Genomic DNA, 27,362 nt, shown 5'->3' with positions numbered 1-27,362 from the left:
CGGGAGGAGTGAGGCCATGGAGGGATCTGATACCTGTATTATTTCAGGTATTACATCTACTCAACTTTTTAGGTGCAACCTCAGAATCAGTAAGTCATAGGATCAGGTCCCACCCCAATATATAAACTAGGCTGACATACTACTACAGTACTGAGGGAATGCTGCATTGTTGGAGGTGCCATCTTTTGGTTGAGATAGTATTCACCAGCCTCTTCCTGTGACAAATAACTGTTAAGGATCCAAAGACAATATTTGAAGAGATGCAGAGAATTTTCCACTTTCTAGCAAGCATTTCTCTTTCAACCAACAGCAGTAACAAATGTGGTAATTTTTCTGGTTAGTTGCGGGACCTTGTGCATTAATTGGCAGTCATGTTTACCCGCACTACAATAGTCACTGCCCTTCAAAGTAAATTGCATGAAATGCTTTGGTATGTTTCTGAGTGATGCAGTAATGTAACGTAAAATCATTTGTTATGTCTAGCAAATTTTTAATCATATGAGATTGAGGACTTTTTTAGGCAACACTATGATGAATTCTCCAATGTGTTTGAATAGCTAAGTATGGCACAGATAAAGCAGAGAAAAGTTCCAAGGGCTACTTGCAGGTGGCACAGCAATTATTTTTATTGAGTTGGTTAGCTTAAATTGTTGAGCTTCGTGCTAGGCCATCATTTGTAATTGTTGTGGTTGTGAATTACTAGCCAAACAATAAAGATATAAGAAATATATTGCATTCATATAGGTCCTTCCAGACTCTCAAAGCACTTCACGACTACTGAAGTGTTTTATGAAGTGCACTTCAAATGTTGGAATCTGGGAAACATGGTATCTCCAAAAGCAATGTGATAATTGGTGGTGACTTGTATGCCTGCTGTCCCGCTTCCATTTCTGGTGGCACCAATTTTCATGAGGGCAGGGGTGGGAGTGCGAGCCTACGAACTCGCCCACACTGCTAAACAAGCCAATTAACATTAAGAGGTTGCGAAAACCCCATCTCTGGGAAGGTTTTGGATTCTCTTGGAGGTAGCTGGCTTTCAGGCAAGAACCATGTCAGGGGTGAGTCATGGAGGCCTGAAAAGTTTTAAAAAGGTTTAAGCTGCTCATAGGTGAAAAGGCTAACCCCTTTGAAGTTACCCCATCTCAGGTCAGGGGAGGAGACAGCATTAAAAACGTTGCCAGTTTAGTTGGGGTCGTCACCCTCCTGGCATTACTTGGGCATGAATACAGTGGACAGGGCTGTTTGGACTCTACCTGAGCACCAGGAAGGGTGCAGCTGGAAATGAATGCTGCACCATCAGAAATCGAGACCATTGGGGATGAGAAGCAGCAGCTGCACAGGAACCCAGGGGAGAAGGGCAAGGGCCATGAAGGAGAATGAGATACTACCCTAAAAACAGGATCTATAAGCAGAAGAGAAGGGACCTGTAGCCCTATAAGCAGAAGGACACAGACATCTGTTCCCTCGTCAGTGTGGACCTCTGTGGCATCTCACAGGTAGCTGCACCCTGGTGCATCACCCAGCTGACAGATGCCCTCGACAACAAGGCAGGACAACACATCAGACTCACAACTGATGGGCCATCGCAGGCTCAGAGGGCACTGATTCTAGTACCTGGACTGGTCAGGTGGTGGCCTGCAATTCCCTACTGTAAGGGTCTTGTCTTGTAGTGGTCTGCGGCATTCTTCATAACATGGCCCTCCAGAGAGGTGTGGACCTTGAGGACAGTGAGGCCCTGACAGGAGAAAGCCGATTGAGGGAGGAGCAGGGACTAAGAAGGAGGAGGAATTGGAGGCAGAGGGAGATGATGGCAAAGAGAGGTGTCCCTGCTGCCTGACAAGGTGGCATCTCCTGGGAAGAGGGTCTCCCTCCTCTCCTTTATGGGTGCCAGGCCTCCGGTTCCCCTGTGACATCCTGCTTTCCTGTGGTGCAGTGGGAGATGGTAGTGTGGTGCTAATGTCACTGGACTAGTAATTGAGAAGCCCATGCTAATGCTCTTGGGAACATGGGTTCAAATCACACCATGGCAGCTAGTGGAATTTAAATTCAATCAATCAAAATCTGAAATTTAACTATCAATGATTATTGTAAAAACCATCTGGTTCACTTATGCCCTTTAGGGAAGGAAATCTGCCATCCGTACCTGGTCTGGCCTACATGTGACTCCAGACCCAACCAATGTGGGTGAGGCTTAACTGCTCTCTGAAATGGTCTAACAAGCCACTCAGTTCAAGGGATGGGCAAAAAATGCTGGTCTTGCCAGTGATGCTCACATCCCATGAAAGAATAAAAAATAGCTTTGGCACAAACTCTCTCCCGCAGGACAGCCAGCAGCCTCAGTGATGGCTGCCATGGACGTCAGAATGAGTCTACACTCTGACCTGCCTTCATTCCTGCCCTCACTGTCATCCACCTGGACACCCCTCCCTCTGGCCTCTTACCTGTTCCTGATCTTTTCATTGAGAAGTGTCGGCGTGACATCAGCCATCTCAATTTCTCTGCTCCTCTCACCCACTCTAACCTGTCTCCTTCTGAACTTGCTGCACTCTGTTCTCTTAGGTCCAACCCTGACTTTGTTATCAAACCTGCCGACAAGGGTGGTGCTGTTGTTGTCTGGCGTACTGACCTCTACCTCGCAGAGGCTGAGCGCCAACTTTCAGACACTTCCTCCTACCTCCCTCTGGACCATGACCCCACCACCGAAAATCAAGCTATTGTTTCTGTACCTGACCTCATCTCCTCTGGAGATCTTCCCTCCATAGCTTCCAACATCATAGTCGCCCAACCCCAGACAGCCCGCTTCTACCTCCTCCCAAAAATCCACAAACAGGGCTGTCCCAGTAGGCCAATCGTGTCAGCCTGCTCCTGCCCCACGGAACTCATTTCTTCCTACCTTGACTCCATTCTCTCTCCCCTTGCCAGTCTCTTCCCACCTACATCTGTGATTCCTCTGATGCCCTAGGTCATATCAACAATTTCCAGTTCCCTGGCCTTAACCATCTCCTCTTCGCCATGGATGTCCAATCCCTCTACTCTGGAGGCCATCCCCCACCAGGATGGTCCGAGGGCTCTCCGCTTCTTCCTTGAAGAGAGGCCCGAACAATCCCCAGCCACTACCACTCTCCCCCACCTGGCTGAACTTGTTCTCTCACTGAACAATTTCTCCTTAAACTTGTCTCAGTTCCTCCAAATAAAAGATGTGGCTATGGGTACCCGCATAGGCCCCAGTTATGCCTGTCTCTTTATGGACTATGTGGAACATTCCTTGGTCCAGTCCTACTCAGGCCCCCTTCCACAACTCCTTTTTCAGTACATCGATGACTGTTTCAGTGCCGCTTCATGCTCTCGTCTGGACCTGGAAAAATGTATCAATTTTGCTTCCAATTTCCACCCCTCTATCACCTTCACATGGTCCATCTCTGACACTTCCCTTCCCTTCCTTGACCTCTCTGTCTCCATTTCTGGTGATAGACTGTCCACCAATATTCATTACAAGCCCACCGACTCCCTCAGCTACCTCAACTACAGCTCCTCACACCCCACTTCCTGTAAGGACTCCATCCCATTCTCTCAGTTCCTTCGCCTCTGTCGCATCTGTTCCAATGATGCCACTTTCCAAAACAGTGCTTCTGACATGTCTTCCTTCTTCCTTAACCAAGGTTTCCCACCCAACTGTGGTTGACGGGGCCCTCAACCGTGTCCGACCCATCTCCTGTGCCTCTGCCCTCACACCTTCCCCTCCCTCCCAGAACCATGATAGGATCCCCATCATCCTTACTTTTCACCCCACCAGCCTCCGCATCCAAAGGATCATCATCTGCCATTTCCGCCAACTCCAGCACAATGCCACGACCAAACACATCTTCCCCTCACCCCCACTGTCAGCATTCTGTAGGGACCATTCCCTCCAGGATACCCTGGTCCACGCCTCCATCACCTCCAACACCTCAACTCCTTCCCATGGCACCTACCCATTCAATGGCAGAAGGTGCACTACCTGCCCCTTTACCTCCTCCCTCCTCACCGTCCAAGGGCCCAAACACTTCTTTCAGGTGAAGCAGCGTTTCACTTGCACCTCCTTCAATTTGGTCTACTGCATTCGATGCTCCCAATGCGGTCTCCTCTACATTAGAGAGACCAAAAACGGACTAGGTGACCGCTTTGCGGAACACCTTCAGTCTGTCCACAAGCATGACCCAGACCTCCCTGTCGCTTGCCATTTCAACACACCATCCTGCTCTCATGCCCACATGTCTGTCCTTGGCCTGTTGCAATGTTCCAGTGAAGCTCAAAGCAAACTGGAGGAACAGCACCTCATCTTCCGATTAGGCACTTTGCAACCTTCAAAAACTTCAGGCCATGAACTCTCTCCTCTATCCTCACCCACTTTTTAATCCCTTTTCAAAATTTATTTTTCCCCACTTATCTTTATTTTTTTATTTTAGTTTTATTCATTTATTCATTGTTTTATCCCCTCTTTTAATCCCCCCTTTTTATCCCATTTTCTATCCTTTTATCCCCATCACCGTCCCCTCCCACCACCCCACCCCCACAAGGGCCATTTGTTACTTGTTCATGTTGTTCTTTCCAGAGTGCTTACCCTTGTTCTGCTATTATCACATTCTGCATTCTTATCTTTATGTCACTATCAGCACCTTTTTTAGCCCTTACCACTATCACTCACACTCCCTTGTCCTTTAGTTCATGACACCTTTGTCAATCTCTCCTTTGGCCCCACCTATCGCTGGCCTTCTATCCGGCTTCACCTGCTCTACCCCCTTAAACAATATAAATTTGATTGTATTTCTACTTCTCTTTAGCTCTGAAGAAGGGTCATATGGACTCGAAACGTTAACTCTGTTTCTCTCTCCACCGGTGCTGTCATACCTGCTGAGTTTTTCCAGCATTTTCTGTTTTTCTCTCACTGGCTCTAATTGGACAGGAAACCCATCTCCATATCAATTAAGGGCTCAACCCCACTAAAATCTGAACTTCAGCCAATTTCCCACCGGAGGTGGGTTTCTGATACAGAAACAGACTCGGCTCTTGTTTCCCACTTCAGTGGTGAAAATCCAGCCCACCAGAGGATGCTGCTGAGCAGGTACAACACAGAACCTTTAATGCATGCAATCTCCAGTTGCTTTAATTTGTTGATAAATATTGACCCTAACTTTCACAATTGTTTACTGTGCTGCACCTGGCTGTTCCTGTGATTATTAGAAGAACATAGATTACATCAGACTTGAGTCAAAAAATGATAAAATCCTCTTAAAATAGGTTTAACTTATTTAAAATAACATCTAATTTGCTTAAAGGAACCAATCTAATTTGAATAAATAAGTGAAGCATCCTACTGATTGGGAAACAATTTTGCTTAATGAAGCACAGATAATGAAAAAGTGAATAATATATCCTTTAAGCACTGGTCACGTCATTGTTTTGAAACAGATTGGGATTATTCAACAGACCAGCAACTTTTGAAAGGGAGGAATAAACTGACTGACTTGATATTAAGCACAATTCATCAGAAATTGTGTTGACAGTTCATTGTGTGCACTCGAGGAAAGAGGTACATGCCACACTGGCTTCTTGCATATTTGAAATGTTCATTAGATAGTAAGTGCAGGTAATACTCCAACAGATTGGCCTTCCCTTGTCGGAATTTGTTCCCGAAGTTGTTTAATTTCCTGTCGCTGAAGTTCAATGATCTGTTCTGACTCATGGTCAAAATGAAGACGCGAGACTGCCCCACTCCGTGAGCAATTATCTGGGAAAAGAAAACAAAACAGATACATTTGTGGTTTTATCCAATATACAGGTATTGAACTGTTCCTCTGTATACAGAGAAACAAATATACGCATTTTGCCCTTGTATTGAGGTGGTTTCCTTTATTAAATTTTTCTGAACTTAAACTAAGGCATGGAGGTGTCTCAGGGAGATTTCTGCACTCTTTTGCACGCACGTGCGAAAGAGCGCAGGTCCTGACTCATGTAATCCCCCCCCCACGCCCGCACAGGGGAGCGCACAGTGCTTTTGGGTGTGCATCACGCTGGACGGGCCTTAATTGGCCTGCCCACGTAAAATGGTGGCGCAGCCCCGATCGGGGGTGCCGATCGGGTTCACACCCGCGCCCACCTGCCCCCGCACAACCTCCCCCGACGGGGGGAAATTTCTGCCCATAGAAAATGCAGCAGTCAATTTATGCTTAGCAAGTTTAACAAACAGCATGTAATAATGACCATATAATTTGTTTTTAGTGATGTTGATTGATAAGCGTTGGCCTGGGCACCAGGGATAACTGCCCTGCTCTTCTTTGAAATAGTGTCATGGGATCTTTTACGCCCATCTGAGAGAGCATTGGTTTAACGTCTCATCCAAAAGGCAGCACATCTGACACAGCAGCTCCCTCAATACCACACTGGAACGTCAGCCTAGAATTTTGTGCTCGAATCTCTGGAGTGGGACTTGAACCCACAACCTTTTGACTCAGAGTTGAAAGTGCTACCAACTGACCCATTTGGATGATCAGAGGTTTCTCAGGTGAAAAACACCAGCATGCAGGTCGGCTTAGCATCATTACTATCAGTCAACACTGGGGGTATTACTTGCTATGAGGTTGTTTTCTATGGTGTCTACAAAGACTTCTCCTAGCATGAGAATGCTCACAAAATAACATCTGTTTTGAAAACCTAATTTCTGGTATCTGGGTGACTTGGCTGACATAACAAAGCTCTTAAGTTATTATTCTGATGGCCCTTTCACCAGCTTTTGAAAGGATTCAGGAGTTTGTGCTTTTGTCCTGCTGTTCTAAGCACTGTATCGAATGGAAATGATCCTTGTGAAATTTGTTAAATTCTTCCAGCTCATCCATGCCTTGTATCTGTAGGACATTTGAAACCACTATTGTACTTAAGACTTCCACTTGGTTTCCAATGTGATGTCATACAAATTCTTAAGCATGCTCATATATTGAGATCGCTTTATGTATGCAATCTTTTGATGCTTGATCAATAAGTGCAATGTTGGAGAGCTCACTTTACAGAAAGATAGCTTATCTGACAGGATCTTTTTTCAATTCGGATCTGAAGAAGCTTCCATGTCTGGACTGAGCCTGGTCACCACCTCAGATATAGGGGCAAGAAAACAAAAATTACAGAAAGAATGTGGCCCTTTAGAACCTTTGATGTAATTGACATTTCATCTACATCACCATCCTCTTCCATTGAAATCTCAGAAAGAATGAACAAACAAACAGGAGCTTTCTCTTGAAGCAAAACAGGCACAGAAATAGATCCTGATTAGCAGAGGGTGTTTTAGTTTCAAGGAAAGAAGATCTACCAAATAGAGAATCTTTCTCCTTCATCTACCTTTTAATTCTGACTAAGTAGCTGTTTATCTTCCAGTGAATGCCATCTCATTTTTGGGGGCAATTAAGATTGCTCAAATACAGATACTATGTACAGTCAACTTTAAACAACATTTGTAAAGGGAAATGGGTTACTCTGTTTAGCTCCTCTACAATAGCAATTTTGGATGCGGATTTGAAATTCATGCTAGGTGTCACTGCAGGTTCTATAGAATGACTGGATCATGCTAAATAGTAAGAGTGAAGAACATATGCTACCTTCCAGCTTGACTATCCTAGTTAACTGCTGAGTTTTTCCAGCTATTTTTGTTTTTGTTTCAGATTTCCAGCATCCGCAGTATTTTGCTTTTATCTTATTTGCATAGAATTATAACCTTAAAGTCACTCCAGGGCTTCTATTATTATACTACATATATGTTTTCCAAATGATTCAAGGCAGTGATTTACAAAATGTTGATATGACTTGTCTGGTGACCTAGTACAGGCACGCTCTTGGACATCCACATAATGGGAAATCTACGCAAGTGTCAAACTGCAGATAAAAGTTGGGAATAACTTCCTGTTGGTGCAGCTAAGATTAGGCAGAATTTTCAAATCATAGTCTCAGCCAAAACGGCAGGACCTGTGGTAGGTCAGTAACCTGTTAGAATTTGTAGCCGGCTTTGCCATGGCTCCTTTAAATGGTTTAAATGCATTAGCATCCCGCTTTGCGTTTTCTTGATGAATCAGAGTTGGCAGGTGAGATGACACGACGAATCTGTCAAAGGGAGGATTTTCAATTAAATGAACCTCGGCATAGGTCAGAATGGTTGACCTGGATATGGATTCCTGAGGTTGCAGCGACCATAAGAATGGAGACGAGACCTGGGAAGGCTGTCTCCCAGGTCTCTCAGACATACTTGGAGGTTCTGCTGCTGAATCAGAGGTAGTGCAGCGTAGGGAAATTTGTTTCCCAAGGATGAGAGGAGGAGCTTGGCTTGGCTGGCGGTGAGAAGGGTCCTCCCTGTCAGATCCTTCCTACATGCCTGGAGTCTCATTTCCCTCTGCATGTTGTCCTCAAGATGGCTGTGGTGGGGAAGAGACCATCATCTAACTCCTTCTGATATGTGTCTTTGCAAAGAGGGTCTGGAGAGAGATGCAGTGGTTTTTGTGGAGGTTCATCCTGAGCAGGACTACATGCTGAGGGACGCACCAAAGCTTGGGGCAGCCGCTGCAGAGGTGCAATGGGGAAAGGTTGCTGTCTAAGGCCTTTCAGCCATAATACACTGAGGAGCTAAAAACTGTGTAGAATGCCTCGGATTGAATGCCTGCATAGAACAAAAATCAGTAAAAGCTGGGAAATAAGAGTACTGGTCCAAACTGATTTTTTCCTTCTGGGTGACATGGAATGCATTTTGTGTATATCAAGAGTATTGCAATGGTATTGAGGCACCTCAGAGTGGAACTTGCTGCATGGAGAAAAGTTGAATCTTACTGCACTTTCTGTAATGTATTTTTACAAATTATATGAATAAAGTATATTTTTGGGAAAAAAAGGTTGAGAGGAAGAGGCCAGCCTCTTAAACGAAGCATGCATGGAAGAGCCAAAGAAGTCAGCAGCAGTTGTGTGATCCCTCCTCCCTGGGGACAGTGCAGTATGAGGATCCAGAACCTCAAGGTGAGTAGCATCACACTTTCAGGTGCCAAGTCTCACACTCTGGCTTTCCCAGCATTCTCTTGCACAACCCCAGACCAACACACCTGCAGCTTCACTCATTCCACTCTCTTCAGGTATCTGGACAGCCAACATTCACACTCATCCTCATCCTGTTGCCCTCATGGTCACTTTCCATAAATATTGACTTTCCCTTCTTACCACACAATTCATTTCCAACTCCTTTAGCTCTCTGATTTCACTCCTTGCAGGTGGAGAGAGTGCACAACTTCTTCAGAGACCTGGGGTGGGGACAATGGCCCTTCAATAATGGACACCTTGACAGTCACAGTGAAGGAAATCTTGTTCCAGGAGGCCACAGATGCCATGAAAGCCTAAGCCTCGAGGCGCTGGCGCTTGTAGATGTCAAGAGAGCTGATGCTCTGCCTGGAGATCCTGTGTTTGGGGGGGAGGGGGGGAGGGGGGGGAGGGGGAGGGGTCTCATCTCCTTGGAACTGAATCTCAAGCTCTGCCCTGTGGAATGGCATGTGGCTGAGGAGGAAGAGAGCTGGTGCTGCAGTTGCTCCTGGTGCTATTGCTGCTCCTCTTGTTCCTCATCAGCGGTCTAGTCTGCTGCTGTATAAGCTGCTTCAATGCTGTAGTGAAGGTTGACAGCGAGGATTTGAGATGAAAGATGAGTATACTCCAAGGCATTTGAAAGTAACTCCAAAAGGTTAAAATTGACACTCAATATCGTAATTTCAGAACGTGAGAAGTAATCCCGCAAGCAGGAGCCTTTCACTGTGGCTGTCCACAAGCTTAGTGATTTCAGTCTTTAAAGTCATCCTAGCACGTCAATTAAATTAAGTTAGCACCCCCTCTGTGCTCTCACCTCGTGGACCCGATTGGGAAGCAGAGAGCTTGGAGAATCTGTGCTGTACGCTGGCTTGTTAAAGCCAAATTGCAGGGTTAAAGTGAAACTTAAGATATTCAAATAGTTCATTAATTACTTTCCAGATAGCTGTACGGGGGTTGCCCACTCACCTCCAAACACGCCTGGGACAAATCCGAAAGTGGATGACATGATGTCAGGTTCGCGATCTAATGGCATTTTTCAGGCATTTAACTCCATTCCCGTGACTCTATCTGTGCCCACAGTTAATTTTATATTAATTGTGTTTAGTTGTATGCAGGTGGTGGGCATTAGCCAGGCATTCACTTTAGCTCCTATAAACAGGCACAGACTAAAACTATGGTTGTTGGGTTAGGAGGTATATGCTTGTAATGTGCAGCTCTGTAAATAAATATGAAAGTGTGTAAAGATTGGCTCCAATACTATCCTTCACCAACTAAGATAGTTTCTGGAATAGAATGCTCACCAACACTGACCTGCATCCCACCCCCCACTCAAACCCCTGCCAGTTAAAATCTGCCCATTGTGTCAGTTACTCTTCTAAAAAAAAGCCTGGTATATGTTAGTAAAAGCATAGTCCCAGACTTTGTAGGATACAATGGAAGGGAATTTCTACAGGGGTTCTCCCAATTGTCTGCTATAACTTTGGTAGAGTGAAATGGAATCCTTGGAAAAACGGCATTATTAAAATGGACGATCAACGATCAGGTGAATTCCCATGGAGATTCACCCCCAATATCTTAAGCATATGAAAAAGAAACAAATGCACAAAGAATTTTCTAGTCAGGAAAAGTGACCACGGAGAAGCAGATGCACATCTGCTTCTTGGGGGAGGTGGTGACATAGTGGTATTGTCACTGGATTAGTATTCCAGAGACCCAGGGTAATTCTCTGGGGACCCAGGTTTGAATTGGCAGATGGTGAAATTTGAATTCAGTAAAAATCTGGAATTAAAAAAGTCTGATGATGACCACGAAACCATCACCAATTGTCGTAAAAACCCATCTAGATCACTAATGTCCTATAGGGAAGGAAATCTGCTGCCCTTACCTGGTCTAGCCTACATGTGACTCCAGATCCACAGCAATGTGGTTGACTCTTCAATGCTCTGTGAATGGGGTAATTAGGGATGGGCAATAAATGCTGGCTGAGCCAGCGCTGCCCACATTCCATGAACAAATAATAAAAGAAGTAAAAACACAAGGGAACCTGTCCAATTTTCTGTTCATTTGAGTTAATAGGCAGGAAGTTGTGTTGGCCTCTCCCATTGGTGTAAGCTCTTCTCTGCCTGCTTTTCCTGTACTCACTTTGCCTAGGAAATTCAAAACCTCCAGGTGCAAGACCAGGAAATCTGCCCCAAAAATTTTTCCTAAATTTCATAAGGTGTTGTTCGTTTGCTTTTGAAGTACAATTTGTCTGTTTGAAAACTGGTAGCAATGATTCTAAATCAATAAAGGCCCCAAGATTGGTTCATAAGGATCATACACATGGAATAAACTGCATATTCCAAGCTTTCTTTTTCTGCTTTTTAAAAAATTACTGGTGATATTTAAATGCTTTTACCTTTAAATTCAACAGGACATGGTTTCCTGTTCTTCTTGTTGGCTCCAACAGCTACTTCCAGATCATGTATCTTGATTCGAGAAACCTTCAATTCATGCCGCAGGTCATTAATCTCCTTAATTAGAGCAACATTTTCCTGAGAGAGGAAAATAACTTGGATTAGAAATTGGTTTAATGGGTTATTAAACAAAAAAAGAGCAAGAGTGCAGAGAAATGATTACTATACCCTGTGCCTCAAAGCAGAAGGAAGAACTAGACAAAGAAACCCAATGTGCAACAACACCTGGTTTGAAGTTTGATGCATGAGCTTAAGTTGCCAGTCATTTCTTATTTCTGGTTAAGTTATAAGAGATTGTACTAATGGCGAGCAGTAATGATAATAATCATGTCATTTAGAATGATCTTCCACCTTCATAAAATGTTATGGTTTGTATAGAAATAAACTAAAAATCCAGTCTACTTTCAGGTCCTTCTGTCACCATCTCTCTTTGGTTGCCATCTTACACAACAGCTTGCATTTAAATAGAAAAAAGTGCCTAAACCTCAAGGTGCTTCACAGAGGCATAATCAGATTAAAATGGATGCAGGAACATAGGAGGAGAAATTAGAAGTGATCAGAAGTTTGACCAAAGAGGTGGATTTAAGAAGGCCCATAGAAAAGGAATGAGAGGCGGAAGTACAGAGAGGTTTAGGAAGAGAATCCCAGAACATGTTTTTCAATGAAGGGGCAAAGAGTGGATATTATGCAAAAGGCTGTGTCAGAAGTGCAAAGCGTTTGGAGAGGTTGGCGGGCTGGGAGAGGTTATCGAGATAGGGAAGGATAAGGAAATGAAAGAGTTTTAACATAAGGTTAAGAGTTTTAAATTTGAAGACTTGGGAATGCAATAAAAGTCAGTAAGAGCAGGGGTAACGAGTGAATAGGATGGTGCAGGATGGGATACAGGCAGCAGAGTTTTAGATGAACTGAACTTTTCGGAGGGTATTATTTGGGCGTCATATGTGACCCCGAAAAAAGTTTTCAACCACATTAAGACCTCCTATTCCCACCTCTGTAATATGGCCCAACTCTTCCCTTGCCTTGGCTCTTCTGCTGCTGACAAGCTTATCTAGGTCTTTATTACTTCCAGACTTGACTATTCTAAAGCACTCATGGCACATCTCCCATTTTCTATCCTCTGTAAACTTGAGGTTATCCCAAACTCTGCTCTCCTAAACACACCAAATCCTGTTCACCCATCACCTCTATGCTCACTGACATGCACTGGCAGTTAGGGTTGCCAACCCTCCAGGATTGGCCTGGAGTCTCCAGGAATTGAAGATCAATCTCCAGGACACTGCTGTATGCAACCCTGAAGAAATATCATAGGGACATTAAAAAAGATTGTTTTCTTTTCATCATTTTCTTAGAATATTTCACTTTACCAGATATAAAGATATTGAAAATGGGAAAAAGCATTATCCAATTGGGTATTAAGTCTTTTTGCTTTCCAATTGGCTTAGGAAGGCAATGCGTCACAAGGATGGATGCATTGGCTGACTAACGGCTGGAGCATGAGGGCAAGTCGTGTGATGAAATCCCCAGAATATATTTAATCACAATTGGCAACCCTTCTGGCAGCACCTCAACTTTAAAATTCCCATCTTTGTTTTCAAATCTGTCCACGTCCTAGCCATCCCCTACTCCTGTAATCTCCTCCAGCCCCACAACCTTCCAGGATATCTATGCTCCTCTAATTCTGGCTTCTTGAGAATCCTTGATTTTAATTGCTCCACCTTTGGTGGCCATAACTTCAGCTGCCTAGGCCCTCAGCTCTGGAAATCTCTCCCTAAACGCCTCTGCCACTCGACCTCTATTTCCTCCTTTAAAATTCCTTAAATCCGATCTCTTTGACCAAGCTTTTGCTCATCTGCCCTAATATCTCCTTATATGACTCAGTGTCATAATATAACGCTGCTGCGAAGCCCCTTGGGACGGTTTATTAGAAAGAAAGAAAGACTTACATTTATATAGCTACAGGATATCTCAAAGTGCTTTACAGCCAATGAAGTACTTTTGAAATCTAGTCACTGTTGTGACATAGGAAATGTGGCAGCCAAGTTTCGCACAGCTAACTCTCACAAACAGCAATGTGATAATGACCAGATAATCTGTTTTTGTGATGTTGAGGGATAAATATTGGTCAGCACACAGGGACTAACTTCCTGCTCTTCTTCAAAATAATGCCATGGGATCTTTTACATCCACCCATCCAGGAGGCAAGGACCTCGGTTTAACATCTCGTCCGAAGGACAACATCTCCAACAATGCAGTACTCTCTCAGTAAAGAGTCAGCGTGGATTTTTGTGCTCATGCCCTGGAATGAGACTTGAGCTCAGAACTTTATGACTCAGAGGCGAGAATGCTACCCACTGAGCCACAGCTGACAAAAGGTGCAATAGAGATGCTATATATATATAGGTTGTTGTTGCTGAATCTCCTACCTGCATAATATGGACATTGTCAGCACGGTGAATCTCTGTGTCCTTCATTAGCTTTTTCTGTAGTGTTGCAATGCTTTTCTCCAAGTGGTTTCTTTGTCGTCCAAACTCTCGCTGAATGTCTGAATCAACAGCTGCAATTTCAAACTAGCAAATAGAATAAGTAGAGTTAAATATAGATGAACAATTAATTCATTTGAAAAGCTAAGTAAATTGGATTTACCTAAACCCTGACCTCCATGAACTGAAAATCTGTTTTTCTCAGGTAATGAGCCAGAGTTATGATCCTGGCAGGTAAGGTCCACAAACAGTAAACAAATAGTTGGGAACAGAAAGAATAGTAACAAACACAAAAAAAATGCCATTCAAAATAATTCATCTCTCCTGAACTATTTTTACCGTTAATAGAGGTTCAGGAGAATACAATGGTTTGCATAGCAATTCACACAGACTAAAAGTGATTTTCAGCCTATGGCCTGAATATTAGCTTGTCAGGCGGGTGCATGCCTGACCCGACCGCGTGTAAAATGACGCGCGATATTTTGGTCAGCGGGCACACGCCGGAGTCAGCAGCGCCGATAATTAAAGGGCCGGTTAAGGCCATTAAAAACGTAATCAAAACAAATTTTTTGTTGCCCGTCCAACCTTGCGGTTGACGGGCAGGCAAAAAGGCCAAGCAGCCTTTGCATTTTTTAGAAATCCTCATCCACAGGCAGGATGAGGTTTCCAACAACAAATAAAAATAAAATAAAAATTTTTAAATTTCATTTATAATATGTCCCTGCTCATAAGGGACATGTTCTATAACATTTTTAAAATCTTTATCTTTGATGTTTTAAGCTGTTCATCTCCCTGAGGCAACTCTGTGCTTCAGGGAGCTTTTCCAGTGTGCACCCGTGTGAAGTTCGTGCTCGCACTCCTCCCCGTCACCCCCCCAGCAACACAAGCAGCACTGAGCGCTGCCGCTCGCGTTTCACGCTGGGCGGGCCTTAATTGGTCCAGCCCCAATCGCAAGAGGTGGTCAACTTCCCAACCGCCCCCGTCCGCCCGCTGAGCCCGCCCAACAAGAGAAAAATCCTCCCCTATGTTGCAGTAATTATTGGTAGAACTTTAAAGATAGATTACAAACTCCCTGAGGTCTTCTTCATTCTTAGGAGATTTGATAGAGGTGCAAAAATTATGACAGGTTTAGATAAAGTAGACAAAGAAAACCTCATCCCATTAGCGGATTTACAAGGACATGGGGACACAAATTTAAGGTTTTGGGCAAGGGATGCAGGGGGAATGCGAGGAAGAACTTTTTCACACAGTGAGTGGCAATGGCCTAGAGCTCACTGCCCACGAGGGTGGTGAATGCAGAAACAATGATTTTAAAAGGAAATTGGATGGGCACTTGAAGGAAACAAACTTACTAGGCTACGGGGACCGAGTGGGGAAGTGGGACAGACTGGATTGCTCTGCAGTTAGCTGGCATGGACTCGATCGGCCGAATGGCTTCCTTCTGTGCCATGACTTCATGACCCGATAACGCAAGTATTTTCTGAGCACTTTATGGATTAGCTTATTTGCCACAGAGTAAAATCACATAGGAAAAGTCCTTTTAAATCATTCCTTAATGTAGATGATGTCATGGTGCCACTGATGGAACCCTCACATCTCAAACCATTTAAAATGTGCATTCTCCAGAGGCACTCGTTAATTTCCTTCGAAATGACTCTCGGCTGCTATCATGTGAATCAAGACTTTGCTTGCACATTCTCTCTCATTGTCAAAATACTTAGAGAGGAGAGAGGAAATTCCTTTACAGAGATCGAGGGAGAGTCATTACAGCATGGAATGACTTGCCAGAGGGAGTAGTTGAAGCAGATTAAAGGAGGATTGGATAAACATTTTATCCTCTTGGCCCCACAAAGGTAAGTCTAACTTTTACCTTAGAGGGCCTCTTCTGTCTTCAGAATAGTTACAGACCTGCTTCAGCCTGGCAGTTTCCCAGTTCAGGCCTCAGCTAAAATGGAATTGGGGTAATTTTCACGCAATAAGACCTGTAATTTCATAAATTCATGAGGCTTTTGCGTGCAGGTTAATATGGGAAGTGGCGTGAAAGGATCATGTTTTGAGTGGGGAATAACCTGCTCACTTTTAACAGCTCACCTGCCCACTCCCCACTGGGTGAGTAGAATTAAAATTAATCCAAGGAGGAAAAATTGCAGGTTACAGGCAAAGAGCTCTTTCAAAGAGCCAACACAGGTTCAATGGGCCAAATAGCCTCCTTCTGTGCTATATTATTTTATGATTCTAAGTCTGTCAGATGTCCTCAACCTGCACTGTAAACCTCAATAAAATCTAAGTCCCAGGGCTACAAAAAGCAAGTCTGCACAATAGCTACACTTTCACATGACAAGTTGGGCTCTGGCACAACTAGTTATAGTCCATCAAGATTATTAGGTTGAGTTTTCAGCTATGTGTTCCTCAGTTCTGGGATGAACATCTGTACAACTCTACAATTCAAAGCATTGGTCATCAGTTTAGTTTGACATCAAAAACCGTAAAAGAGTTCTTGCTACTTGATGTCAGAAAATGATCTGAACAGACATCCTTTGTGCTGCTGGCATTCATTCTGCAAATATGATTAATCTTATCATGCATGATGAGTTTATCATTAGTCTCAACTAATGTTGATGGAATTACATTGCCATCAACAAACCATCAATACTGGCCCTCTTTAATCATTTTCCTGGCCAGGGTCATTGGGTATTAGGGCTTGAGCTGATATGACTATGCAGTGAGTGCACCCTGGGTTTGGGGTAGAGATAGGATGGTCACAGGAGTATTAATGATACTCAGGTCACAGACTTGAAACAAAGTCTTTTTGGGTAGGAGGTAGATTGGCTCTAACAGAAGGGTTGATCATAGACTCTCTGGGGTAGAAATTTGTCTCAGGCAGTGAAGCAAAACAGGACATATTGGATTGATATTGCAGCACCTGCTATTCAGTTCCATCGCAGTCAATGGCACTAAATATCAGGCGCTGCCGATAATGGGCGGCCAACCTGATACCACCTGTTTTACACCACTACTCAAAATGAATTTCTACCCCTATTTGCTGTTCATATCCAGAGAGCAGTCTTGGTATTCTCCATAGCTCAGGGTAGGGCTCCATCACCAAGGCCACCTATCTACATCTCCATAACACTGTCTGACTCTACCCCTGACTCAGCTTATTTGCTGCTGAAATCCTCAACCATAATTCTAAACGTGACTATTCCAATGCTCATATTCCAAAATACATAAAACTCCGAGTTCATCCAAAACTCTCCTTCCTGTATCCTAACTCACACTAAGTCCTGTCCATGTACTTGCTGGCCTTACATTGACTCCCAGTCTGGCAATGTTTTGATCTTAAAATTCTAAATTCTGTTTTCATATCCCTCCATGGCCTCATCCCCTTCCCTCCTCCATTCCACAACCCTCCAAAATATCCATGCTCTTCTCCAATTCTGGCCTCTTGCACATCCTCAATTTTAATTGTTCCACTGCTAATGGCCCATATTTTCAGCTGCCTAGCGGAAGCCCTGGAATTCCCTCCCTAGGTCTTCCGTCCCTCTCTATTCCTTTAAGACGCTCCTTAAAACAGAGGACAATAGATTTCTGGATACTAAGGGAATTAGAGATATGAGGATAGTGCAGGAAAGTGGAGTTCATGTAGAAGAGCAATCATTGGGCTGGATTTTCCGCTCCCGCCAGTGTCGGGAATTGTGGCGGGTAGAGGCACAAAATTTGGCGCAATGGCAAAAGTCAGCTTTCTGCTGGTGGGGAAATAAGTTGGAACTTTCCCCTCCTGACTTTCATGGCGGGTCGAGTTTCCCACTGCTCCATGTCAGGAAACGTAATTGCATCCCTTTGCATCTCATGAATGCTCATTAAAAACCCAGCTCACCAGAATCACGTTTGCACTCCAAATCTAATTGCCCTGCTAGCGGATAATTAGACTGGTCTGATTCACAACCAGATATAAATGGTGTGAACCTGGCCACCTGCACTTCACCCGCAGCCTTAAGGTTTGTACATGCAGTATTCACCTACCTTTCACTGCACTGCTCTCATGGCTGCTCCGACTCAGTGCTAAGTCTGCTCAGGCAAGACCAGTGGGAATAGAAGGGGTGGAAGGCAGATGCATGACTGGGGGGGGGAGCAGGGGGAATTGACAGGACAGAGGCAAGGGAAGGGGTGGAAGGCAGATGCTTGACTTGGGGAGGTGGGGGGTTGACTGGTCCGAGGCAAGGGAAGTGGTGGAAGGCATGACTGGAGAGGGGGTGGTGACCGAGCACAGGAAGGGAGGGGTTGATAGAAACACATGACTGGGGAAGGTTTAAAGGAAGAGGGGAGATAAGTGTGAGTCAGTCCTGGGGCAATGTGCAGCACAGTGTGAGGGCCAGAATTTAAAGGCAATTCTGGGGCAGTGCAGACCATGCTGCATGGCTATGCCTGCCACGCATGTCTTGGTTCCAGTCCAGGGAGGGGGAGGGCCTGTCTGTAGTGTCGGTTGTGCACAGCATGGTATGCAGGGCATGGTCAGCCCTCACACATTTGGGTCCTGGGGATTGGTGGCTTGTCACTGGGCAGCAGATGGCACTGTCACAGAGGGGGTTGGCATCTGCAGCCTGTTTTTGGTAAACTGGTAAGTAAGAGGGGGGTAGGCGATAGTCTCATGGGGGTCGGGTGGGGGGTGGGTAGTCCCGGTAGGTCACTGCGCACAGGGCCTCAAGATGGAGAGGGGCGAGGTCAACATGGGGCATGGGGATATCGACAGACGTTGGGCTCCAGGGTTAAAGGGGGAGGCAGGAGAGTGATTGGAGGGAGGGAAACTTGCATATGATGAGCATCAAGAACAATAGGAGGGACTTGGATGGTAACAGGAGGGGTTGGAAGTTTGTCTTGAAATAGAATGGGAACTTCACCATCTCAACAGCCCGATGGAGTGGTGCAGTTAGAAAATAACCTTAGAAAAAATCACCAGGGGAGGGGTCTGAGGGCTTTTGGGCTGATTGAGGGGCACCCTAATAATTACTGGTTCAGGACATGGAGATCAAGGGAGGGGGGGGCGAGGGGAGGGGAGGGGAGGGGGGGAGGGGAGAGGGAGGGAGGGGAGAGGGGGGAGGGGAGAGGGGGGGAGGGGAGGGGAGAGGGGGGGAGGGGAGGGGGGAGGGGGGGAGGGGGAGGGGAGGGGGGGAGGGGAGGGGGGGAGGGGAGAGGGGGGAGGGGAGGGGATGGGGGGGGAGGGGGGGAGGGGAGGGGGTGGGAGGGGAGGGGGTTGGGGGAGGCTCAGCTACCTGTGATCCTTCAGGAAGTGCTTCAGCTGCAAGGGAGGACCTCGGAATGGAATATCTGGAATGAGTGCAGCCCAAGGCCTTCACAATGACTTCCTTAGCTTGGTGATGGAAGGTGATCATTTCAGGGTAAGGTGCGATCATGTCTCTCATCTATTTTTCCACAGACACAAGGAGGAGAGCAGAATGCAGGCAGCAGGCAACGCTGCCTTCTTCAAGGCAACTGAGGAGGAGAAAAAGGGCCCCTTGCTGTCAGGCAGGGCAAAGGGAAGAGTCTTGCCTTGAGGAACAAGGGCCGTGGGGCCCAATGAAGACCCAGAAGCTGAGGAGGAGAGATCAATTACACGGAGGTGTTTGGCGCAACCCAGGGAGCACTGAAGACGTCTCTCATACTTGGAGATGAGTGAGAAATGGTGCCGAAGACGCCTTCACTTGTCAAGGGATATGGTGGCTCACATCTTGCACCTTCTTTGAGAGAATCTGATGCTTCGGAGACTGGGAGGCCATTCATTGCCAGTGGCTCTAAATGTGACCGCCATACCAACTTCTTCGCAAGCAGCTCATTCCAGGGCTCCACTGGGGACCTCTGCAGAGTATCACAATTCTCTGCTCATAAATGCATAAGGTCACCGATGCCCTTTTTAATAAGGCACACAATTACATACAGTTTTTCCTGGGTGAAGTCAGCCAGGCTGCCAGAAAAGTGGGATTCGTAGTGATCTCCGGCTTCCCAAAAGTGTAGGGTGCCATCGGCTGCGGACATGATCTTAAGAGCTCTCTGGCAACAGCCAGTAAAATTTATCAATAGAAAATACTTCCATTCTCTCAATGTGCAGCTGATCCATGATCACTGAAAGCAGGTTTGTGCGAAGTACCCTGGGAGCTCGCAGGACTCTTACATCTGGAGGCACTCTCAGGTGCCACAGTTCATGGAGGGCCCTCAGCGCATTTAGGGCTTGGTCATCTGTGATAAAAGCTACCTGCAAAAGACATGGCTAATGACCCCATTCGGCGGCCACAGAGTGCTCAGAACACTTCAGAGGAGAGGTACAATGCGGCTCATTCTGCAACATGCTCCTTAATTAAGCAGGCCATTGGCATGTTGAAGTCTGGACCAATCAGGCAGTGCTCTCCAGTGCTCTCCCCAGAGGGCATCCTGCATCGTCGTGGTTTGCTGCGCTCAAAATGGGTGATGAGGAGCTGTACATCTCCTCCGATAAGGAGGACGCCGAAAGGGATGACATCGAAGAGAGCGAGGAGGATGACATCCCAAAGGAAGAGGCCATTGCACGGGCCAGACCAGGCAGATGTGTCGTGAGACCCTTATAGTGACAAGTTTCCAGGGTGATAAAGAAGACTAGCTCATATGAGCGCAGATCTCCTCTCCTGTCAATGCAGGGTAAACATTAACACCTTCTTTATAATCTTCAACATCTCAATGAAAGATATAAATCTCACAACAAGTATTCACAATCTTGTGTAAGGATGGCCTCATCCTTGGAAGGCTAGGCAGCCTACAGAGCCTGTGGCCCTTCTATAATAGGATAAGAACTTCACCAGTGCTCAATCTGCAGCAAGTACAAATGATGCAGGCCTTTCAAGCATCACACCAACATTTCACTGCCTATGGCAGCCTTCAAGAGGCAAGAATGCCCCTGCAAACATCAACACACACATGGCAGTATGCCTGGAGTGTTATAAGTGTCTCGAGGAGGACAATTATCAATCACTGGTTATCGCTTTACCGTCTGAGGACCGATCTAACTCCGGACAACAGCATCTCTCCAAAGGCCATCTCTGATGCATGAATAATGTTTAGGCCTCATTCGGATACTGAGACCCTAGGACGAGAACGCTTTTCAAGATGCTGTGATCTGTCGTTCTACATCACGGATGCGAGACTGCGAGTCAGGTTACCTTTGTGTACACAGAGAGTGCTTCAGCAGGACCATCGTCTGATCATTGACAAGCACTCATGACTCAGCTTTCATTGGGAGCTTCCCAAGTTCACTTCACAGAATCACAGAATTTTAACCGCACAGGAGGCCATTCGGCCCATCGTGTCTGCACCGGCACTCCAAATGAGCATTATGACCTAGTGCCATTGCCCTGCCTTTTTCCCTTAGCTTTGCACATTGTTTCTATCCAAATAATCATCTAATGCCCCTTTGAATGCCTCGATTGAACCTGCTTCCGCCACTCTTCCCGGCAATGCATTCCAGGCCCGAACCACTCATTGTGTGAAAAAGTTTTTTCTCTCGACACATCTGCTTCTTTTGCAAATCACTTCAAATTTATGCTCTTTCGTTCTTGATCCTTTTACGAGTGGGAACAGCTTCTCCCTATCTACACTGTCTAGCCCCCTCATGATTTTCAACATCTCTATCAAATCTCTTCTCAGCCGCCTTCTCTCCAAGGAGAGCAGTCCCAATCTCTCCAATCTACCCTCATAGCTGAAGTTTCTCATCCCTGGAACCATCCTTGTAAAGCTCTTCTGCACTTTCCCCAATGTGTTCACATCTTTCCTATAATGTGCCACCCAGAACTGTACACAATACTCCAGCTGAGGTCTAACAAGTGTCTTATATAAATTCAGCATAACCTCCCTGCTCTTGTACTCGATGCCCCTATTAATAAAGCCCAGGATGCACGCAGTATACGAAATAAAGTAAATGAGCTTGTGGTGCAGATTGAAATTGGCAGGTATGATGTGGTGGGCATCACAGAGACATGGCTGCAAGGGGATCAGGACTGGGAGCTAAATATCCAAGGATATACATCCTATCGAAAAGATAGGCAGGTTGGCAGAGGGGGTGGGGTTGCTTTGTTAGTAAGAAATGAAATTAAATCGATAGCAAGAAACGACATAGGGTCAGAAAATGTAGAAACTGCGTGGGTAGAGTTGAGGAATCGCAAAGGTAAAAAAAACATAATGGGAGTTATGTACAGGCCTCCGAACAGTAGTCAGGATGTGGGGCACAAGATACATCAGGAGATAGAAAAGGCATGTAAGAAAGGTAAGGTTACAGTGATCATGGGGGATTTCAATATGCAGGTAGACTGGGAAAATCAGGTTGGTAGTGGATCCCAAGAAAAGGAATTTGTGGAATGTCTACAAGATGGCTTCTTGGAGCAGCTTGTGGTGGAGCCCACTAGGGAACAGGCAATTCTAGATTTAGTGATGTGTAATGAGGCAGATTTGATAAGGGACCTTAAGGTGAAGGAACCCTTAGGAGGAAGTGACCATAATATGATAGAATTTACCCTGCAATTTGAGAGGAAAAAGCTGGAATCAGATGTAACGGTATTACAGTTGAATAAAGGCAACTACAGAGGCATAAGGGAGGAGCTGGCCAGAATTGACTGGGATTTGAGCCTAGCAGAAAAGACAGTGGAACAGCAATGGCAGGAGTTTCTGGGAGTAATTTGGGAGACACAGCAAAAATTCATCCCTAGGAAGAAGAAGTATACTAAAGGGAGGGCGAGGCAACCATGGCTGACAAGGGAAGTCAGGGACAGCATAAAAGCTAAAGAGAAAGCATACAATGCGGCAAAGAGCAGTGGGAAACCAGGGGATTAGGAAGCCTACAAAGACCAACAGAGGACAACTAAAAAAGAAATAAGGAGGGAGAAGATTAAATATGAGGGTAAACTAGCCAGTAATATAAAAGAAAATTGCAAGAGTTTTTTTAGATATATAAAAGGTAAGAGAGAGGCAAAAGTGAACATTGGGCTGCTGGAAAATGACGCTGGAGAAGTAGTAGTGGGGAACAAAGAAATGGCGGAGGAACTGAATAGGTACTTTGCATCAGTCTTCACGGTGGAAGACACGAGTAACATCCCAAAAGTTCAAGAGAGTCGGGGGGCAGAGGTGAGCATGGTGGCCATTACCAAGGAGAAGGTGCTAGGAAAACTGAAAGGTCTGAAGGTGGATAAATCACCTGGACCTGATGGATTACACCCCAGAGTTTTGAAGGAGATAGCTGAAGAGATAGTGGAGGCGTTAGTGGTGATCTTTCAGGAATCACTCGAGTCAGGGAGGGTCCCAGAAGACTGGAAAATCGCTAATGTAACCCCCCTGTTTAAGAAGGGAGTGAGGCAAAAGATGGGAAATTACAGGCCGATTAGCCTGACCTTGGTCGTTGGTAAGATTTTAGAGTCCATTATTAAGGATGAGATTTCAGAATACTTGAAAGTGCATGGTAAAATCGGGCAAAGTCAGCATGGTTTCATCAAGGGGAGGTCATGCCTGACAAATCTGTTAGAATTCTTTGAGGAGGTAACGAGTAGGTTAGACAAAAGAGAGCCAATGGATGTTATCTACTTGGACTTCCAGAAGGCCTTTGACAAGGTGCCGCACAGGAGGCTGCTCAGTAAGATAAGAGCCCATGGTGTTAGAGGCAAGGTACTAGCATGGATAGAAGATTGGCTGTCTGGCAGGAGGCAGAGAGTGGGGATAAGGGGGTCCTTCTCAGGATGGCGGCCGGTGACTAGTGGAGTTCCGCAGGGGTCAGTGTTGGGACCACAACTTTTCACTTTATACATTAATGATCTAGATGAAGGAACTGAGGGCATCCTGGCTAAGTTTGCATTTGATACAAAGATAGGTGGAGGGACGGGTAGTATTGAGGAGGCAGGGAGGCTGCAGAAGGATTTGGACAGGTTAGGAGAATGGGCAAAGAAGTGGCAGATGGAATACAATGTGGGGACGTGTGAGGTCATGCATTTTGGTGGGAAGAATAGAGGCATAGACTATTTTCTAAATGGGGAGAGAATTCAGAAATCTGGAGTGCAAAGGGACTTGTGGGTGTCCTAGTCCAGGATTCTCTTAAGGTTAACTTGCAGGTGGTTAGGAAGGCAAATGCAATGTTGGCATTTATTTCGAGAGGACTAGAATATAAAAGCAGGGATGTGCTGCTGAGGCTTTATAAGGCTCTGGTCAGACCACATTTAGAATATTGTGAGCAATTTTGGGCCCCATATCTCAGGAAGGATGTGCTGGCCCTGGAGAGGGTCCAGAGGAGGTTCACGAGAACCATCCCAGGAATGAAAGGCTTAACATATGAGGAACATTTGAGGACTCTAGGTCTAAACTCAATGGGGTTTAGAAGGATGAGGGGGGATCTGATTGATACTTACAGAATACTGAAAGGCCTGGATAGAGTGGACGTGGGGAAGATGTTTCCATTAGTAGGAGAGACTAGGACCCGAGGGCACAGCCTCAGACCTTTAGAAAAGGGAAGACCTTTTAGAACAGAGATGAGGAGAAACTTCTTTAGCCAGAGAGTGGTGAATCTATGGAATACATTGCCACAGAAGGCTGTGGAGGCCAGGTCATTGAGTGTATTTAAGACTGAGGTAGATAGGTTCTTGATTGGTAAGGGGATCAAAGGTTATGGGGAGAAGGCGAGAGAATGGGGTTGAGAAACTTATCAGCCATGATTGAATGGTGGAGCAGACCCGAAGGGCCGAATGGCCTAATTTCTGCTCCTATGTCTTATGGTCTTATGGATACCATATGCTTTATTAACTGCTGTCTCCACCTGTCCTGCCACCTTCAATGATCTATACACATGTACACCCAAGTCTTTCTGCTCCTTCAAAATTTCACCCCTTATTTTATATTGTCTGTCCATGTTCTTCCTACCAAAATGCATCACCTCACACTTCTCCACATTGAACTTCATCTGCCACCTCTCTGCCCACTCCACCAACTTGTCTATGTCCCTCTTGAAGTTCCACACCATCCTCCCGGTACAATAGCAGGTTTTCCCGCTGTATAGTCCCAAACCCGCCGCATTAGTTATGCATTCCCGGGAACCATGCCATTTCGATGGTGGGTGGGTTCTCATTCGCTTGCCATGCCATCACCTCGCCGCTTCATCAAGCTGGGCGCCATATTTAAAGTCCAGCAGCACGCACACATCTCAGTGCTTCCAGCCCATGATGACTGCAGGGAAAATGTCCATGAAAGGCAAAAAGACTTCAGCCCCCAGGTTTAGTGAAGCGTCACTGGATCACCTTTTGGACACCGTGGAGCTTGCCACGATGTCCTATACCCCGCTCTGGCAGGCTTGGCTGCCACCAATGCGGTGGCAGTGGTGGTCAGTGCCAATGCTGCACAGAAGAGGTTGGCATTCCAATGCAGATAAAGGGTGAATGATCTCATCTGTGCAGCCAGTGTATGGCAACCATCTCATTGCTCTAAACTCACACACTCAAGCCCATCACACATTCACTGGCATCTCACTTACTGTCAACTCAAGGGACATCACCACCCTTTCTCACTCACATATCCTCATATGTCCATCTCCTCTGGAGATTGCCTCCTCAGCCCTCGCAATCTTGAGACCACTTGCACAGATCAACATGTGCCCCCCCACACACCCTGGGATATCCTCCTTCCCCAGTACAGCCCTCGGCCTGCAGACACTTCCCTTGCCTGAGGCCACTTCTCCCCCTTCGCCAAGCAAGCCCTAGCCCTGCAGCCATTGAAAAGCCACCCACATACTGCCGATCTGGTTGGTAGAGACCTGCCTGTGAGCCCCCCACCCCCCCACCAAAAGTGATGTGGTGCTGTGAAGCCCGGCACTGATGACTGCGAGTGCTGACCGACGCAATGTAGGCAAACAAACTTTGAAGTCCTAAGCGAAGTGCAGCCCACCAGGCACACGTCACTTCTGTGCTGTTGTGAAACATGTTGGCGTGTTCTCCCGTCGATGTGGGTGGACGATCCAGCCGGGGTGGGGGGGGGGGGGGGGGGGGGAGACTATTCCAGCGGGCAGGCCTAGTAATGATATGCTGATGTATTACAATGAGGTTCCCGATGTCTGATGGTGGAGAATGTGGCCTGCCATCGGCGGGCTGGGCGGACGATCGCAAACTGGTTTCATGCCGTCGTGAAACTGATCACGCCATATTGTCTGCTCACGCCACCGAACGCTGCCCGACGCCAGTGGCACGGAAAATCCCGGCCGCAGTCTTCAGCAGATGTGTCTTCAGTCTCCTCATCTGAGGTGCTCTGGGGGCTGGGGCTCATGGGCTGGCTGGCGGTGTCCCTGTTCCTTTTCTTGCTGATGGATGTACTAGAGAGAAGAGATAATTTATGACTGGCTAGACAGTCACCTAAATTAAAGGGCACTCAGTGTCCAGGGATGGTCGATGACTACTGCATGGACCCTCACTGGCTTGTCGGGAAATGCCGATCCCGCCTTTGGCGCAGTAACAGTCACTGTCTTTGCCAGTCAGCTCTGTCACCTGCTCCTCAAAGTGGGTGAGCAGCCTAAAGCCCAGCACCCCACCTCTGGTCTGGGATCTCTCCCTGTTGTTGTGGATGACCTCACCCTGCATAAAGACAGATGCATAGGCTGTTAGCAGCACAGATCTGCAATCTCTGGGATAGAGGACCTCCCACTGGTCCTGGACTGCCTGGAGGACTCTCTCCAGGGAGCTGTCACTGAACTTTGGAGCTGATGGCTTGGATCTTTGGGGGCCATCACAACAAGTCCTGGGCTGCACAGAGTGAAAGTGTGTGTAGGTGCCATATAAATATGGCGCCCAGACCTCCGAACCCATGAATTAACGGCATCACGGACAAATCCCAGCCTGCTCCGCCAGGAGATTTGACGAACTTTTCATTGATGCATAAATAATGAACTGAATAACTGATGATCTGGTGTGAGAACCTGCGCTGATGCCCAGCGGGAATCACACTGACTTTTCCGCCTGCAACCGCACTTCGTCTCCAGAACGGAAAATTCCACCCATGATCTTGTTGAATGGTGGGGCAGGCTCAAAGGGCCAAATGGCCTCATGCAGCTCCTATTTATTATGTTCTTATGTGTAACCTATCTCCTTGACCAAGCTTTTTGGTCCTTTCTCCCAATATCTCCTTATGTGGCCTGGTGTCAAATTTTGTTTGTTAAAGCTTCTGTGAAGTGCCTTGGGGTGTTTTACTATATCAAAGGCCCTATATAAATGCAAGTTGTTATTGGTGTATCACCTGGATCCCAGTAGCAAACTCTTACAAGCTGTGATTGGAGTAGGGACCAGTGGTGATCAGTAGACAGTTACTTGGTGCA

General features: G+C 46.1%; 1 protein-coding gene across 1 annotated transcript in view; it reads right to left on the bottom strand.

Annotated features, from left to right (window-relative positions):
- Positions 1 to 5,132: 5,132 nt before the first annotated feature.
- Positions 5,133 to 27,362, bottom strand: part of cfap57 (cilia and flagella associated protein 57) — a 94,889-nt gene continuing 72,659 nt past the window's right edge. The window contains exons 20-22 of the mRNA XM_078560846.1: positions 13,958 to 14,101; positions 11,477 to 11,612; positions 5,133 to 5,767 (exon numbers count right to left, since the gene is read on the bottom strand). Coding sequence (XP_078416972.1) covers positions 5,610 to 5,767; positions 11,477 to 11,612; positions 13,958 to 14,101 — 438 coding nt within the window. The 3' untranslated portion in view covers positions 5,133 to 5,609. The remainder of the gene's footprint in view (positions 5,768 to 11,476; positions 11,613 to 13,957; positions 14,102 to 27,362) is intronic.

Source organism: Cetorhinus maximus, chromosome 17 (genome assembly GCF_964194155.1).
Source record: "Cetorhinus maximus chromosome 17, sCetMax3.hap1.1, whole genome shotgun sequence".
NCBI lineage: Eukaryota > Metazoa > Chordata > Chondrichthyes > Lamniformes > Cetorhinidae > Cetorhinus > Cetorhinus maximus.
Note: the sequence above shows the minus strand (reverse complement) of the source record. Positions and strands in the feature narration are given on the sequence as shown.